The sequence below is a fragment of the Lepisma saccharinum genome, chromosome 16 (genome assembly GCF_977018435.1).
Source record: "Lepisma saccharinum chromosome 16, izLepSacc3.1, whole genome shotgun sequence".
NCBI lineage: Eukaryota > Metazoa > Arthropoda > Insecta > Zygentoma > Lepismatidae > Lepisma > Lepisma saccharinum.
The window spans coordinates 31,075,579-31,094,808 of NC_139244.1; the positions used below are offsets into that span (position 1 = coordinate 31,075,579).

The 19,230-nt window shown below is 35.9% G+C and overlaps 1 protein-coding gene across 1 annotated transcript in view; it reads right to left on the reverse strand.

The window, feature by feature from the left end:
* tw (Protein O-mannosyl-transferase 2) overlaps positions 1–19,170 on the reverse strand; it is a 55,847-nt gene extending 36,677 nt beyond the window's left edge. Inside the window, exons 1-5 of the mRNA XM_083137929.1 lie at positions 18,909–19,170; positions 14,816–14,908; positions 10,803–10,887; positions 6,889–6,993; positions 5,770–5,878 (exon numbers count right to left, since the gene is read on the reverse strand). Coding sequence (XP_082994055.1) covers positions 5,770–5,878; positions 6,889–6,993; positions 10,803–10,887; positions 14,816–14,908; positions 18,909–19,006 — 490 coding nt within the window. The 5' untranslated portion in view covers positions 19,007–19,170. The remainder of the gene's footprint in view (positions 1–5,769; positions 5,879–6,888; positions 6,994–10,802; positions 10,888–14,815; positions 14,909–18,908) is intronic.
* Positions 19,171–19,230: the final 60 nt, after the last annotated feature.

The following is a 19,230-nucleotide window of genomic DNA, read 5'->3' on the forward strand; positions in this document are numbered from 1 at the left end:
ACAAATTTTCATTTCTTTATATCATTTTCAAAATTATCTACAAATTATTATAATGCTGCACTTGTGCTGTTAGAAAAAGTTACTTGTTGATATGAAAAATGAATTCCGTATGTATAATTTGCTGCACAATAACAGGGTGGCTACTCACTTGGAATTCCTTGAATTCCGGGAATTACTGGCACTGGAAATAATGCTTCAATTATTGGCTCTGGAAATTATTCATGAATTTTGGCAAGACATGAAATAAGGTACAAGCAGATGTTTTCTCTATTCCATTTTTTTCTCCGTAGATGTGAAAAATTGCAACTTTTTAAATCCATATCGCATTAAATTTATACATGTTTATAAATGCCCTGAGGCAAGTTTCTCTCAGTTTAGCTTTTATTCCATTCATTTTTTTGAGGATGAAAAAGAAAGCTACACAGAAAATAAAATAAAATTTTCTCAATCCTTTTACTTTGTTAGTGTCTTTTACAGAACAATCTATTTGACAAATGGAAGATTATTACAAAATAATATATATTGAAGTTGATTAGGTACATTTTTTGTTACATTCGAATCATTCAAACCCTTTATATTGTCAATATTTTTGTGTATGGATGGGACGGTGAGAGTCGGTAATACGTAAGGTTGGAATAGCGAAAACATCTGCTTGTATCCCTGAATTTTTGGAAAGTTCACCTTGAAAACCAGCAATTATACTTCAATTTTATCATGGTCCTAGTGACCACCATGAATGTTTTTGCGTTATCCACACTCAAACTCCACCTTTTGTCTGTGAGGATCATTTCAGGTGCTGAAAATTATCTTTCAACAGAAACATAGTCAGTAGTGCTAATTTGAATTCTGAAATATTACTTCGCAATGCGTGAATTCCAAAAAGGACCAAACTGACGCGAAAGTGAGCACGGCCACACAGATCAGAAGTTTGCACTTGGGACTGTGCAGGCAGTAGAGACGATTGGGTGCCAAAACTGAGAATGGGGAGGAGGTGGGGGGCAAGGACAGTTTACTTTATCTTAGTAGACAAGGCTTATCGTTAAGAGTCTATAGTGCAGGTAAAAAGTAGGGGGGAACTGTCCTCTTTCGCCGCCACTGTCTACAGGTAACAGTGACGTCAGACATTTTTGTTTTGTTTAAAGCTTTGATAAACATCATATACTTGGAGGGAGGGAAATCGACAGAAAACATGTTTCAAACACGCCACTCATTGAATTATTTCGCCACCAAACCTGGTAAATACCTCTGAGAGATATAAAAATCCTGTAAAACCTAAAAAAAAGTTTCATTTAGGCACATAAACCTAAAATAGGTTCTAACAAGCAAAATAGGTTATTATAGGCACTAAAACTTAGTCAGTTGTTTTTTATTTTATGAAACGCCAATATAACTTGTTATTTCTTATTTACCTGCAAAGGAAAAAATAGGTTGAAAAAATAAAATCCGAGGTCTAATTATGACCAACACATTGATTGGTTTGTTTCATTTTACTTTGCTTTTTTATGCCACTACTTGATAATCAAGAAGAGGGGGATAGAAAGTGATATGACGAAATTTATGGAAGGACAATCGTAAACAATCAGACAGGACACAGAACAAGCCCCACAGAGAATTATACTGGGTGTGGGTGAAGTCACTTGCAAAAATGATCATTAGAAAGTTAGGGCGTGGATAGAATTGGTTAAAAGGTATGGAAATGTGACACAAGATTGCATCAGTACAATGGTCAATCATTTTCTGCAGTGTCTTAAACCTTCTACCGTATCTTTCACACACTGTGCGAATTAAACGTTTTGCTTTGGGGTGGATGCCCACTCCAAGGCCACCTGCAGAAATTTTTGTCAGGAGGAGGGGGGGACATAGTAAGATTTCATATCTTGCCCTTCAGTCATAAACTTTTATTGTTGTTGTTATTAGTATTGCCATTATCATAACATTATTATTACTACTACTACTTTACAAATCATAAAATTCAAATTGAATTGAAAAAAACATTTGCATTGTATACAAGATTAGACTCTAGTCTACTACAGTAAAACCTCATTAATCCGTATCCTGATAAGCCGGACTTAACTTAATCCGGACAGGCAATATGCAAAAAAAAAGAAGCAGAATGAAAGGTTTTAAATGTAGCTAGAAGCACTGCATTGTCGTATTGCTTTACATTTTACTGTACTGTATAGTGTATTTAGGCCTATGCCCTTTAAATACACCATAATAAATGTGTTTTGTTGCTATAAACAGAGTTTTAATGCACTTTCTATCTTTTAGGTTAGGTATTTAAGTTAATCAGGACTTTTGTTAAACCGGTCAACTTATCCCCCCATTAGTCTGAATTAACAAGGTTATACTGTATTTAGATAGAAACTGGATTTGCTTTGTTTCTTTTCCATGAACATCTATCACTTTGTTGATAAACAGTTATATTTGCCTTGCGCTTCTAAGTAGCTTAGAACATTGCTTCTAACGTAAATCATTAAATCTCCTTTACATTTTTATGACGTACGAGGTGGTATCAAAAAGTTTTGAGACTAGTTCTGTAACATGCCAACAGATGGCAGCGCAAGGCTGCACGCACAGGCACAGGGAGCACCAACTTTCATAAGTCAGTGTGCCAAGAGACATCGTCCTGTGTACATCGTGAGCTGTGCAGCAAGTGCTCTTCTGACCACGTGCATTACCACGTCTGCGATATCATCATGGACAGCAAGTTAAAACAACGAGCGAACGTGAAATTCTGTGTGAAACTGGGCAAATCCGCCACAGAGACACTTGACATGATTCGGCAAGTGTACAGCGATGCTGCAATGAGTTGTGCAAGGTGTTTTGAGTGGCACGCACGCTTCAAGAGTGGATGAACATCACTGGAAGACGACGAGAGATCAGGATGACCTTCAACGAGCACAACACCCGAAAATGTTGAAACCATTCGGCAACTTGTGCATGAGGATCGTCGGAGAACAATCCACAACATTGCTGCCATTGTCGGTGTGACATATGGAACAGTGCAGGTAATCCTCACATGTGATTTCAACATGTGCCACGTTGCTGCCAAGTTCATCCCTAGGATCAGAAGGAACACCACGTCCAAGTCTGCCAAAAATTCCGTCAGCGTGCCGTGAATGACCCATCCTTCATGTCGAGGATCATTACTGGTGACGAAACTTGGGTGTACGGGTACAACCCTGAGACAAAGCAACAGTCTTCACAGTGGAAGAGCCCATCATCTCCACAACCAAAAAAGGCGAGGCAGGTCCGCAGCTCAACCAAGTGCAAGCTCATAGTCTTTTTCGACATTCGTGGCATTGTGCATCACGAATTCGTCCCCAGGGGCCAGACCGTCAATAGCGAGTTCTACTGTCAAGTTTTAAGGCATCTGAGAGAGGACATTTGGCGAAAGCAACAGGATCTGTGGCACGCAAAAAACTGGCTGATCCACGACGACAATGCACCCTGTCACCCTGCTCTTCTCACCAGAAACAAGATGATCGCAAGATCACCCACACTACTAACCAGTTTTGGCTCCTATGGACTTCGCCATCTTCCCGAAGCTGAAGATCCAGCTCAAAGGTCGCCATTTTGACACCATTGTGGAGATCCAGCGCAAATTGCAGAAGATGCTTGACACGCTTCAAAAAGAAGACTTCCAGGACGCATGCCAGCAGTGGCAGAAATGCTGGGAGCACTGTATTGCTGTACAAGGTGACTATTTTGAAGGTGAATGTGTGTAAACGTAGATAAATAAAGTGCTTTCTTGTAAACAGAGCTAATCTCGAAACTTTTTGATACCACCTCGTAACTAGCTGATTGCCCAGGCCTTCATTTATCCTAATCGTCTATTAGACAGGAAAATAATGAATTCTAACCATAGTGTAAAATGAACTTGGAGTTGAACGACATTGAGAGTGTCACTATTCATCTTAGTGACCCCGAAAACTATGGATTCCACACTAATATCAGTCGTTTTTGATTATTTTTACATGTCACCCCCCTCCCAACCCCACCCCTAGGGGTGCCAGGTGTGTCTTACCCTCACAGTATTTCTTTCGAGATTGCAAGTGATACGTGTTCCAAGTTTGGTTCAGGCGTTTGAGAGTTATGCTGGAACAAACACACATACATCCATTTTTATATATAGAGAGAAGAGGTTATAGAAACAGTGTATTTACATTCTAGGAAAACACAAACTCGTACACTAAAAGAGCTATTGAACTAGTAACACTGAAAACTTACCAAATTTCCATTACCAGGTTCAAATTTGATGTCCATTTAACCTACCTACACAAGTTTCTTGTGAACACTTTAATAAATATTCGGTGAGGTTGGCCAGTTGCGGAATTGCCCTTTATTCAACAAGGCTGCATATTTTTTTGCATGGAAATCTGATAACTAGACAATTAATGGATACAAATGTTTGATTGTTTTACTTGTATGTATGTATTTCTTGAATTCTAGAATTATTTCTCCTGTAGTCTATGGTTATTACAACCATAAAAACACAGTTTTTCATTGTGACGTTTCAGGAGAACACACGCTCCCTTCATCAGACAGTTATTTTTACTTTGACTAAAGATACGGTTATAACAATGGTTAAGAATTTTTTTATATAAAAAGAGAATCCGTTATACAATGGATGTTGTCAATGTTACATTGTTGTAATATGGCAACTTAACTGTGAAAAACACGCAGTCTGTTTTATTTTTATTTCAGATAAAAAATTTTGATCAAATTATCTTTTATTTTTAAAAAAAAATGAATCCCAAATATCATCAGGCAATTCAAAATCATCATTGCTTTCACAGAGTTTCTTGATGTTTTCTGTTACATTACATTTTAAAGATGGTGGCTTACTCCACTTGAGAAAAAGAAAACTCCATAGTGGGTCTATGTTACCATTTTCATTATTTCATTTATTCCAGTGTTCTGCAATGAACGAAGCTTCCCAGACATTCATATCTACATTTCCCATCACACTTTTTATAACCCTTCTCTTTTTAATCAAATGCTTCTCTTCGATGATGTGAGCTGACAAACCTGTTCTTGGGTTTAGATTTATAATGTCTAAATCGTGTTCATGCCATCTTATTGCCATTTTCCTTGCAGTTTGTCCTACATAATCCTTTGAACATGAACAACTTATATTATATATTCCTGTGGTTTCCACATCTGGTAGAGATTTTCTCATTTTGTATTCATTAAATGTACATTCCAAACTTACAAACGTCACAACGAAAAACTGTGTTTTTATGCTTGTAATAACCTTAGACTACAAGAGAAATAAAGGTTTGATTGAATTGGTTTATTTTACTTTGCTTTTCTGCTATTTGGATCTTTGCTGTAGCACGATGTGCTGGACAGGAATGATTTTTCAATTGCGTTTGTTAGATAGTTCAGAAATGGTCTACTGTATGCTTTCAATTTGTTTTTCTTTGAGGGGGATAAAAATATCCCTGGCAGGGATGAAAATAATTTTACTTTTCCAGGGATAAAATATTTTGTGTGGGGAAAAATCCCCAGCAGCCCTCCCGTTAATTCGCACACTGCTTTCAGATCATCTATTCTACCAATTTAGTGTAACAATTATGTAAATAAATCTACAAATAATTAGAGTGCTCATAACATTCATATCCATGTAAGGATCAAGATTGACTCAAAAATTTGAACAACCAAAATTTGGATTGCTGCTATCTTAGTTAATTTTACACTATCTGCTATGACACATTTTGTGTATGTTAATGTGTGACATTTTGAAATGCTCCAAGTACTCACCAAAGAGAATCATAGATGATGCAAATGTTGCAGCTGTGAGTGAATATGTCATTTCCCATACAATTACGAATGAGAACGGAACTATACATGCTCCCAAGAGAGTACAGAACTGAAAGAGAAATATATATATGCATTACAACCATGGCTGATCCATTACTGTCATGCCCTAGCAGTGCTCATGTACAGAAGAATTGATTTTTATTACTGATAGCATTTGAGTTCATGTTTACATTATTGAATCATTGTCAAGTCAGTTAATAAACAAAGTGGTATGATGACAGCCAGTACATGAAGGCAGAAATATGATTACAAGTTACACTGATACCACCCTCTTCTGCATACCGGATGGTGTGACCAAGTAAATTGAAATAGCACATATCCTAAAATTTGTCTAATGCATATAGCACATATTTGTATTTTTAACACAGTATTTCCACCATTTCAACAGTGGAAATACTATGCTTGAAAAACAAATATAAAATAAGTGAATACTAATAAATCAAATTACTTATTCTCACTAATGTTGGCACAAAATGCAATCTATGCACTCATAAGTATCTCTTTGTTTACTACCTAATATTTTTATATGTAACTTGAACTTGAAACTTAGTTGTATCATATATCATGTAAATAGTTATCCAAGTTTTACAGTAGAATATAAAAGCACACCATTGTTTATTGTGTGATCATATTGTAGATGTGCAGTACTATTCTGTACTGAACTGCTTTGTTATGTAATTATGTCTGAACATCCTAAGAGAAGTGGTAGTGTAGTGGTAATGCCATCGCTTTGTAATCAAGGGGTCTCGGGTTCAATACCCGGCGGAGGCCCATAGTGGTTCGGATCCTACTCTACACTGTAGGTACTGTTGCGATTAGCCTATCTGTGCATAAAGTGGACTTAAAACATCAACTAAAAACTTACACAAGCGGAAGTACATGTAATTAATTTGAGTTATCCAAAAAATGACAATTTGTAAAGAAAGATAGATTTATTGAGCTATGACAGGGTGAACAAAAACTAAATATTACCAAAAAAATGTGATCATAATAGAAAAGATATACTCTAATGACTGTAACGTCATTTACCACTTTATAAAAGAATGATATAGCACTTACTACTCTCATTCCAATGTAATTCACATCTTCATATTTATCTCCAGGTTTCTCAAAAGGAAAGCTACCATCGTACCCTGTCAGGTATCCAGACAGTGCTATAAGCATCTGAAAAATACAGTAGTAACATTGTGTCAAAGTATTCTACATGGAACAGTTAAGAATTACAAACATGCTGATTTATAGAATTCTTAGTGAAAAAATGGACGCTCGACCAGGAAAGAAAGAAAAAGAAAGAAACATGCTGATGTTTTAGAATATGATTCTATATATCAATTAAAAAGGAAGTAATGATATTAATTTAAACAACACTTAGAGGAGTGATGACCTAGTTACAAACAGTAAGTGATAAATTCTTGCATAAACCCAAGTTTTTTTTTCCTGTCATTAGGGATGGGACCGATTAATCGGTACTCTATCGGTATCGGCACATATAGGCATATCGGTGTATCGGTTTATCGGTAAAATTACCGATTATTTTACCGATCCGATATATCGATAAATATCTGATAATTTAGTGCAAAATTTTGCCATTTTGTTGTAATTTTTATGGATAATCTCGATGCCCTACTTTAAAAAAAGTAAATGTCTAAATATGCAATTTCTTTAGCACTGCAGTCACCTTGAAACACACATTTATTAAGGAGGTCAATGAATCTTTCAGGTTCTTCAAGGACCATTTTTAATTTTATATTGGATCGGTAGAATATCGGGTATCGGTACTTTATCGGTATCGGCCAAAATTTCATATCGGCCCATCCCTACCTGTCATGATAATTCACATGCTTTCAACAGAGAAATGAAGTCTACCATATTAAAACCATTTTGCACATGTTTTAAAGTGCATTATTTGGGCTGGATATTTCAACTTTGAACTGGTATCAATTGTAACAATTAAAAGTGCTTAGAATAAATAATGATATATAAGTATTTCATGTACAATTATATTGCATCAATCTACCAGATTTTGCCTTAAATTATTTAACGAATAACTCAAAAATTATCTCAGGTCCGTACACATATCAGAGACAATAAGTTCCCAATTGCTGGGTTGTAAAACTCAGCTGTGGACTTCTACAACTTTGAAGTGACAGTTTTCTCATCCTGCAGGGATCTCACCCTTGCTTTCAAATGGCACCATGCAAGCTGGAAGATATGAGCCATAAATAGACAGACAGCTGCAGTTAAAGATTTTATGACTTCAAACTGGTGCATAGCATCTGCTGGCTATCTGCCAATTCAATGTACACCCTTGAGCGAAAAAAAACCACCCACCCTCGAAAATTTCACAGTCCAAATCTGCACGATGTGACAAGGCAGGGCAGTGTAGCAAACCTCACATACGAGAAAATAGCATCACCAACCTCACATACGATAAAATAGCATCACCAGTACGTTGAAGTCTTGGTGATGTTATAACAGATATATATTTATTTAATGTATTTACTCATTTCTGACAAATAATTAAACAATTGATACATTTCACAACACATTCTTTGCTCCTGCTTCATTCTTCAACATTGCTATTGCTGTAGATAACTTGAAGGATCGGTCTTGTCAAACTTGGTAAAAAAAAAGGTAAAGTGCTCCCCTGTGCATAGCAGCATGCCATGAAGGCGCATAGGGAGTGTGGGGGTAACGCATCACACTTTCTTGATCCGGTCGTGAGTGGGGGTGATGTGATCAGCATCACGCCCCTGACCAACTTTACCCCCCAGGGTTTCCCCCAGGTACCCATGTTATTCGATGCTGGGTGGGTGCCGGGGCCGCTTCCATCGTTAGAAAAGTTCCCGGATTTGAACCGGCCGGGGATCGAACCCGGGACCTTTAGCATGGTAGTCAGACGCGTTACCGACTGAGCCACTGCGGTCAAACTTGGTGAAAACGTGAAAGAAGATTGGTATGTTGGCTCCAAAAAACAATAAAATATATTTATTTTCAACTTGATAAATACATTATGTGCTGAATTTCTGCATAAAATGAATTCTGAAAAAAAAAAAAAAATACAAACATGTGCACACATAAAGAGACACACACAAAACACATATATAGCCAGAAATGAACACAATAGCAATTGGGTGCCTGGTCACATAAACAACTCATGTGTTCATCTCAATTACGTTTCCTACCATGTCGACAAAGAAACTGCAAAAGGTGCGAGTTCTTCACAGTCTGGAACACTGTCGATTATCGTGGCAGTTTTCCCGACTCAGCTCTTGGCTTAAAGTAGCTGGTTACATTCCCAGAACAATTATACGCAAGGCTATAAAAATATGCATCTCCACAAACCAAACTATAATTTATGGGGGAACTATGTAACAGACCTTTCGAAGTGTAAAGTTGCAAGAAGTGGTCAGATGGAAAGTGCTATGAAGTATCGACCGAGGGAGCCTGGAAGAGTATGTTGAGAGGGGGAGAGGGGGAGGGGGAGAGAAAGAGAGAGAGAGAGAGAAAGAGAGAGAGAGAAAGAGAGAGAGAGAGAGAGGAGAAAGAGAGGAGAGAGAGAGAGAGAGAAAGAGAGGAGAGAGAGAGAGAGAGAAAAGATTGATTGATTTGGTGTTTTAAGTCCACTTTATGTACAGTAAGGCTAATTGGGACTGGACCTACAGTTTAAAGTGGGATCCAAACCACTTGTGCCTCCACTAGGTATCGAACCTGGGACCCCTTGATTACAAGGCAACGACACTACCACTGCACCATCGGGGAGGCCCCTAGAGAGAGAGAAGAGAGCTAGAGTAGTTGATTAAGGGGTACTACCTATAAACTCAGACTGACATTTTGATATCATGTTCGAGTCTCCATCCAGCCAATATTTTGTTTTTCCTTTTTTGCGGTGTATGGTAGAGTTTATAATGTATGATTATTAAAATTGCCCTATTGTTTTCACTATCGTTTCAAACTGTTTGAGAATAATTTTTGGAAGCACGGAGTTGGCTACAGTGTGTTTGTGTTTATCAGGAACATTACATGATTGAAGAACCTAGTATAACAATGTTAATCAAAATATTACTTCTTTCTTATCAATATCAGAACATCTAGTACTTCATGTGTGTGTTGGAGGAAACTATAAAATACTCATCATTTTCATGAGACGATAATACTAATAATAAAGAAAATATTAACAAAAACGTGAAAAATGGTAAGATTTGTAATTACACATGCGTTCTTGCTTTGACTAGATAGTTGATGTTGAGTCATAGATATATTCCTCAGCTCTGCGTTGAGGAGTGTAGGACGAGAATATTCGCAGCCTCAGGCAACCTTGAGTATTGCTGTAAATGGATTTCCTTCCTATAACATAAACTTCTTGCCATCAGAATTGGAAGTAGGTTTTTCCAAAGATGAGAATTTCTTCTGTCTTGAATAACGTAGTGTTGAAAATGACCCAAGAAACTAGTTCCCGAGATGGATGACAACATAGATGGCAGTGCAATCAGCAAGACTGCTAATTTTCTTATGAAAGTAGTATGAAATGCAGAAATTCAGCACATAATGTATTTATCAAGTTGAAAATAAATATATTTTATCGTTTTTTGGAGCCAACATATCAATCTTCTTTCACGTTTTCACCAAGTTTGACAAGACCAATCCTTCAAGTTGTCTACAGCAATAGCAATGTTGATGAATGAAGCAGGAGCAAAGAATGTGTTGTGAAATGTATCAATTGTTTAATTATTTGTGAGAAATAAGTAAATACATCAAATAAATATATACCGTATCTGTTGTAACATCACCAAGACTTCGACGTACTGGTGATGCTATTTTATTGTACATGAGGTTTGCTACACTGCCCTCCGTTGTTGTCACATCGTGCAGATTTGAACTTTGAAATTTTCGAGACTGGTCAGTTTTTTTTTTAGCTCAAGGGTGTACATGTGGCCTAAATGTGCATCAAAGTGTAACAAAATCATACTCACCTTCCCCAGTGGTGGATGAACATCAAAGAAAAAGGTCCTATTGATATACCAGCTTCCCATCTTCCCAAAGTGAGTTTCATCCCAACTGAAATACATTTACAATATTGTCACTAAAGTTAAACATGATGCATGATATTATTCCTTAATAAAAACTGGCAATTCACTGTCTGATGGTTATATACACAATTAAATATCTTCATGCATAAGAAAACCTCACAATAAACAATGTAATTATACATGGATTATCTGTTACAATGTCTTCCAAAAAATGCTTACTTGAAGTACAATAAATCCAGGGCAGGTCAGAACATAAAACATTGTCTGCAAGGATCAACATCATAGCTGTCATGACGAGAGGATTTTTGCTGTTCTGCGTTAATCCAACTTTTTCGTACAGTATTGTTTACTAAGCACTAAAGTAAATACACAAGAAAGACATTGGCCACAATGTGTGCCTTCTTTTGGTTATCCAAATTTTCAGATCAATCTCAATTCTTCTACAGGGCTGAAAAGGGGTTATTTTATTATCAAAATATGGCAAAAGGGTTAACAGGGATAAAACTCTGGTCAAAAGGCAAAAAAACAACTTGATCTAAGATAATATCAGTGGAATGGGCAGTGAAGAAGGATTGACGTCAATTTAAAAATTTGGAAAACCAAAAGAGAGTACATGTTGTGATAATTGTTTTTATTAAAGTTCCTCCAGGATTGGCTGGACCTTTGGCCCGCACCAGGCCAGCCTTTTTAGAACTCCAATCTCTTATCAAAAAACTGCTATGATATTCGAATTCTATAAATTATTCCTTTAAAGTGATTTAATCAATCCAACTTGCAATTCATTGTGGAAAACGACTGATGAGAAAATGCTAACAGCTACTGTCGGATTAAAAATTATGGATTATATCATTGACTCGCAGTGACAGCTCACAGTTTCCACGGTTTAACGGACATCACTGTGTGCTGTGTTGCAACGTTCCATGTACATCTCTACTCCGTTGAATAAATATCTGTATAAAATCAGCTTCGCAACGTAAATTAACAATGATAATGGATTTTAAAAACAGAGCCTCAAAACAAGACCAATATTCAGGTTCCCACGCAAACTCCAAATCCATTTTCCCTGAGATTTCCCTGAGTTTTCCAGAATCCTCATATTTTTTCCAGAGTATTGAAAGAACAGTAAATGACTGCTATAATTTTACAATGGCCTCCTCCATTTCCCCTCAGCCATACCATCCTCACCTTCTTTATTACTGTTGTTTTCTGATGCAAATAACAACAAAACTAGTTCAATAATAAAATAAAATTACACTTCTTTGCATGTAATTAAGAACCAAGATTACCAGTTTTCTAGAACTTTAAACAACTCTGAAACAATTTCTAACATATCTGATATAGAACACTGAAATATTTTCACACTTTCATGGATGTTTATAAATGGATACAATATCAATTAATCTGTAATGCATACAATAATAGTTAAGACAAACAAATTATTGGAATTTTTAAAACATATAAAAATGAAGTGACTATTATTAGTACCAATTTAAAAAGGAATAATAAGTTATTGAGACTGAAATATAAAACAAGAAACGTACTTAATGTCGGATACAGCAAATTAATAAACTTTACTTCTCAGAAGCTTCAAGTTTTTTTAATTGTTCTGCAATAGCCTTTGCTTCTTCTTGCATATTTTATTGTTTGGCTTGTAAAGCACAGATCTCACTTGCTTTACGTTTCATTTCTTTCCTTTTGTTTTCTTTGTGATCACATTTCTTTCTCATCTTCTGCAATGCTTTTTCGTATCTAATATGTGCACCTGTAACACTCTGGATCATATATTTGCTTACTTCTACATTTGACACTCCTCCTACCACTTTCACTGCATCATAAACTTGCCAAATAGCCACAACAGACTCTTCTTTCAAGTTTTCTATTAAAACCTGCTTATTTACAGAAAACCCACTTTCCACATATGCATTATCATGTGATAAAATCAAAACCAACTTAACAGTGCTCCATAACTCAGAGAAGTCATCCTTGCCCTTCATGACACTTGTAAAAATAGAATCTAGTGCATCAGTTTTGATTGAAAAGTTACAAAACTTCTCTTCAATTCCTTTTCACTACTGACATTGTGCAACAATGTCTTAAACTGGCGAATTACTTTATCACCAGTTACAGCTTTCATTCTCTTTCTCCTTAGAAGTTCCTGTATGACGTCTTCCATGGGCTGAGCACATCGCTTTGGAAACTGAGTCATTTGTTTCGGAACTAAACAACTGGCGGCTCTCACCAACCTGAACTTAAGGGACTACGTTCCACAATCTTCTCTGTCGTTGGTTGCAAAAAAATTCTACAGCTAGTAAAAAACATAAGCTTCTACTTTTCATTCACCTATTTAGCTTCCAAAGCAGCTTTGGCACCAATTCCAATATCAATCTTTGTCAAAGGAATCAAGTTGTCAGAATTCCCGACATCAATTTGCATTAATTTAAAACTATTTTTTGCATTGTTCAAGATGTCACTTTTTATGAATCTCCCTATTACATCTCTAACAACACTTTCTAGGGAGTCATGAAGAAATGGGAACATAGGTTTGGGGGTTCGGAACATTGTCAAATAGGTCATTCTAGAAAACTATTTCACTACATGATATTAATGTAGATCTGCAGGTCCTACAAGTAATTTCATTTTACACATATGTGAGCTATTGAGGCATGTAAAAATTCACGTGTCATGTCATGACTATAACAATAGTTGAACATGATCAAAAACTTAAAATATGAACAAGTATTTATGAACAGTACACAATTCATATATGGCACTAGTAAGTAAATATTTAAAATTCTGTTCTAAATGCAGTAAATACACAATCAACAATATTGTACAGTATATGAACAGTACATAATTCATATATGGCACTAGTAAGTAAATATTTAAAATTCTGTTCTAAATGCAGTAAATACACAATCAACAATATTGTACACAAAAGATGGCAGAAAATAAATATTTCCCTAAACAGGACACTCCATTTTTTTACTATTTTGTAAAAAAGAAGGAAAAAAAACTTAAAACTACTCCCTAATAAGGGAAATCAGATGAACACGGGTTAACTTTAGACATCAGGTTATCTTAATTATGAGTTTTCCACATCTTGAAATATATTTTACGTCATGTAAAAGATTGAAATCGGCTAATTAAATTTTAAAAAGTGCAAAATTTATGATGGTATACATTTTGTCACCAGCCCTGGAATCACATTTAAAAACAAGAAACAGACAAACAAATAGATACGAGTTCCTTGCTGAAAGAGAAATGCTACAACAGCTTGGATTATCCACAGACAGGAGCATATTATTATCCCTCAGTTTTGCTTCATTGGGAACCATTAATCAATTACAAGATTTTCCCTGAGATTTGTATTTTTTTCAAATTCCCTGAGATTTCCAGGTTATCCAGGTTTTCCAGGTGTGTGGGAACCCTGAATATTGTATTTGTTTGACTACCCAATACTAACATAAAGTTTGTTTTACAAAATTTATAAGGATGTTTTTTTTGACAAATTTTAAAAATCTGAAAATTAAGAATTGTGTTTCAAACCTTTCTGCCTTCACTGTATTAAAATGTCATCATGATCAGACCACCGGTTTTTTTATTTATAGAATTTCAAAGAGAGCCATTTGCAAAACTAAATTGGCACGACGATAAAAATAAAAGAAGGCATACTTGAAAAAAAAATGGTTAGCATAGATTAAACACAGAATTGAATACGCTAAATTTTGATGTAACTCGTTTTTATGTAGGTCTACTGGTTAATTTTTAATTTTAGTTCAAATTCGAGTATCTATAATTTTTAATGACAGTAGTGATTAATCTCTCTCTCTCTCTCTCTCACACACACACACAAATTCTTGTAGGTAGTTTCTTTTAGCAACAAATGTTATTTCACATAGATATACTTTCTTGCACAAAAAAACATTTTTACAGCATCAAAATTATATTAATCTTACCAAACATGATCAGGTTCAGCTACTTTGTGAAACCTAGTCCAGGAAGTTAGAAGAAGCAAAATTCCAAACACAAACCACCACGTCATGTTCTTACTGGAAGAAAATCCAAAAATATATTAAGGTTTTTTAAATAAAATGATCAAAGACAAAACTTTTTTGTGTATTTTTATAGTATTAAAATAATTAAAAATTTTAATATCTATAATATTAATACAATATTCTCAACAATAGTTAAAAGTTTTATATTTACACAACTCTTTGGGAACAACTTCTGCAGGCAACATTTTTTGATTCAATAAGTTGTAAATGGACTGTAATTAATATCTTATTTTATGGTTTCAATGAATCGCTAACTTTGTAACTGGCTAATACTTTCATAAGATACAAAAATGCCAAAATGTTTACATGTATCACATGCAAGTACACAGAGGAAGTTAACAAGTGGCATTTTAAAGATTTGTATTGCTCTCCTAGAAGGATGCCTCTTCTAGGCTGCCAGTAATGGAGTAGAGGTGGGAGGATTGGTTAGATACAATAGTGGCCCAGTGTTGTCTGGTCTGTGTACACTGCTTTGCAGAAATATAGGAAAGAACAGCTACATATACTGTTGAGACCCTTATGAAATATACTTATGATAAGAGCAAGTTTATAATTAAATACTGAATTAATGACCAATGAATAAACAATAAATAACAGTTGCAATGATTGTCCTTGCATGGCCAAAGCAATTCTCAGAATTGTACCCCAAGACATGGTTGGTTAAATTTTATATTTTGTTCCTGATCAAATGCAAGAACATTTTGCATGAATTCTATTTCATAATTTCAGAATCTGATGAGATGAGAGTTCGCTATATTAGGGTAATATGTCAAAAAGTTTTGAAGGCCCAGATCCTTAATTTGCTTTAAAAAAAAAGAAAAAAAAAAGAGTTTCTGTAGCATTTAGAAGTTCGTGGAGGTATTTTCTTTCATTGTGGAATCTATTTCACTGAGAAATCATGTATTTTTGAACAGAAATATCTCTCCGACGCACAATTTTTGTACCTTTCATTTCCTTGCACTACGTGAACAAAATGTTGCGAATGTTTGATGACATAACTCCCTGTCAGTGTTGTTAACCATGCCATTTTTTGCAAGAAGATGACAATTTTAACTATGTTTGCCTAATGTAACTGAACCTAACCTAACCTTGCTGTGCATGGTTTGTGCGGCTATTCATGAATTGGGGCTATCCGTGAATGGTTTGTGGGGATTTTTCAGTTTCTGGGGCTATCTGTGCATGGTTCGTGGGGCTATTCATGAATTGGGGCTATCCGTGCATGGTTTGTGGGGCTATTCATCAATTGGGGCTCTCCGTGAATGGTTTGTGGGGATTTTTCGGTTGACAAGGTTGAAAACACTGCATACCCAATGATGATATACCACGCTAGTCAAGCTGTCTCGCCATATTGTGTCTTACGGAAGTGAAATAAGGAACAACAATAATTACTCCGCATGTCACAAATTGAAATTATTTTCGTGAAAAAAGCAAAATACCAGCTTGAAGAATCTTTCGTAATGCAGAATAGGTAAGTACGAATGTTAAAAATGACGAAAGGGTAAATATGTAGTATCGCCCGAATGGATTTCTTCATTTTTACAGAAGAAACTACTTACTTTAATCAATTTCTCTGATGTTGTGGAAGTTCGTGAAGGTTGTTTTCTTTGATCGTTTAAGCTTTCTGACACGGATTTTTTTTTTCTTTCTGAGAAATATTTCCAACACGCAGAGGCGATTGCTGCCATTTCCTTGCAATTTGCCTGCGTTCGATGATGTAATCCCGGGTCACCGTTTCCAAACACGCTTTTTGTTTCCTGAAATCATAAACCATCTGTTCGACACGTAGGGGCTGTTTATGTCGTAAACCCTTTTTAATTTATTTTTTAACTGTGTTTGCCTAACCTAACCTTATCGTTCATGGTTCGTGGAGGTAATCATTCAAGAATCATGGAAACATGTAAAAAAAAAAATCATAATAGTACGTAATTTTCGGTCATTAAGGTTTGAAACACTGCTTGCACACTGCAAATCGACAAAACACAAGCACGACGCGTGATGATCCTTGACGAGTGCTTGCTATATTGTCTGTTACACAAGCAAAACAAGGAAGACAAATAATGACTCGTAATATGAAAAGTTGACACTATTTTATGGAAAAAGGCATAACTTCACTTTAAAGAATCTTCGGCAATGCAGAATAAGAATAGGTAAGTATCAATCCTAAAATTAACGAAATAAACGAGTGAGAGGTGTTGGGACCATACTGAAGTTTTAGCTTGAAACGCTAATCATTGCTAAAATAGTTGTTTTCTTCATAACTCAATGGTGTTTACTCTGTTCACGGACCTACTTTTTTAGACTTATTTTGCAATTTCTAGACGTGACCAAGGTCAAAATTAGTGAGTATGCCGAATTTGAAAGCAATTGAAGATACTTCTGGTACTCTGTATTTGCTCCCTTTAAAGTAGCAGAAAGTATTAAATTGTGAGTATTTTGGTCTGAAAAAAGCACGACGTGTAAATGACTGCTGCTTCTTATTTTTGTTGTTGTTTCGTTGCATTGAAGTACTAGAAGAGGAAGCCAAAGTAAACAAACCGGTACTAATCTGATATTCCCCGGACAGATTTCTTCATTTTTACAGAAGAATCTACTTACGGTAATAAGTTCCTGTAGCATTGTCGAACATCTGGAAAGTGTTTTGTGTGATGTGGGAATGTTTCATAGCGGAAATTCAACCATTGACGCATAGCCCACAAACCATTTCCAGTAAGGTTAGGTTAGGTAGGGTCACGTATAGGTTACAATAGTTAAAAATTGGTTTCGAAAAAAATATGCGTAGCCCCACACACCATTCTCGCATAGACCCACGAACCATTGACACATAGCCCCACGACCAATTGAGACATAGCCCCACAAACCATTTGCGGAAACGTACATTCTTCAGTTACAAAAACACCTTTTTTAAAAAAAATTGCAATTACATTGATCAAAAAAACGTGAATACACGTTAAAGAATGTTCCGCGAAGCAGACAGGGTACTATTATCGTATGAGGGAAACACCTACGAATCATATATTTCGGACTTCTTTACATTGCTAACGTGTTATTTTCGAATGTGGAACATTTCCTAAAGTGAAATAATGCATATCAATGTCTATTTCTTAGATTTACGAGTACTTACTGTTACTTGTTGTTTCGAATCTGTAACACATTATGGCCGTGATAGCGTACTGGTTTAGGGGGCGTTCTGAGAGTGTTTTGTCGATTTATGCAGTGTTGCAACCTCGTTCACCGGAAAATATCTACTTTCGTTCCCGGATTTGAAATTATGCTAATACGTCGCAAACCACTGACGTTAGCCTTGCAAACCATTGACGTTAGCCCCACAAACCATTGATGTTAGCTGCAAAAACCATTCACGTTAGCCCCAAAAACCATTTTCCGTAAGGTTAGGTTAGGTTAAGTTAGATTAGGGAAGCATAGTTTTAAAAAAAAAATACTCGACAGGTCATGTTCTAGTGAAAACACGGCGAGGCTGAAACACTGGCTACGGGGTTGCATAATCTTAACACACGGAACATTGCACTCTCGTGCAGAAAGCAAATGGCGGGAGCAGAAACAGCGTGTCGGACAGAGATTTTCGCAGAAAACAACACGCATTCACATTAAAATGGATCAAATCTACATTCAGGAACTTCCACAACACTAGAGAAAATAATTTCCGTAAGTACTTTCTCCTGTAAATTTGAAGGAATCTGTTTGCCTCATACGATAATGTTACCGCAGACAGATAAGTACAAATGTCAAAAATTGACAAAACGAAGAAGTTTTTGGTGTCCGGGGAATATCAGATTCTTACCAACGAACCTAACCACAAAACAAAGTTTTATGTGAAAAGCACAACTAAAATATTTTATGCTTTCCGATTTCTATCTTTGATAGAATGACGGCTGGGGTTAGCGTGGAAAGTGTGTGTGTGGTGGAAAAGGGGTTGTTTAAACATTCGAACGTTACTTTCAAATTCAGAAAAATACCTGTACACTTCGTTACTTACCTACTGCTATTCCCGAAATTGGAACTCTCATTCTTCAAATTGCCATCTTTTCTGTTTCTCTTCGGATGTTCTATATTTTCTATTCTTGATGAGGCCATTTGTGTTTCATTACACTATCAAAAAACAAGTTTTAACATGCAACAAATCACATACACACACATTATCATGAATTTCCAACTATTAATTAATTATTTTTAATTAACAAGCACTAGAGAAACCCGTTAAGTGAGCCCGTTAGGTGTCAACGTGACAACAATGCGAATTTCGTTATTCAATTGACATGTAGATTTTGTGAACTTTTTTATTATACATCATGTTTGAA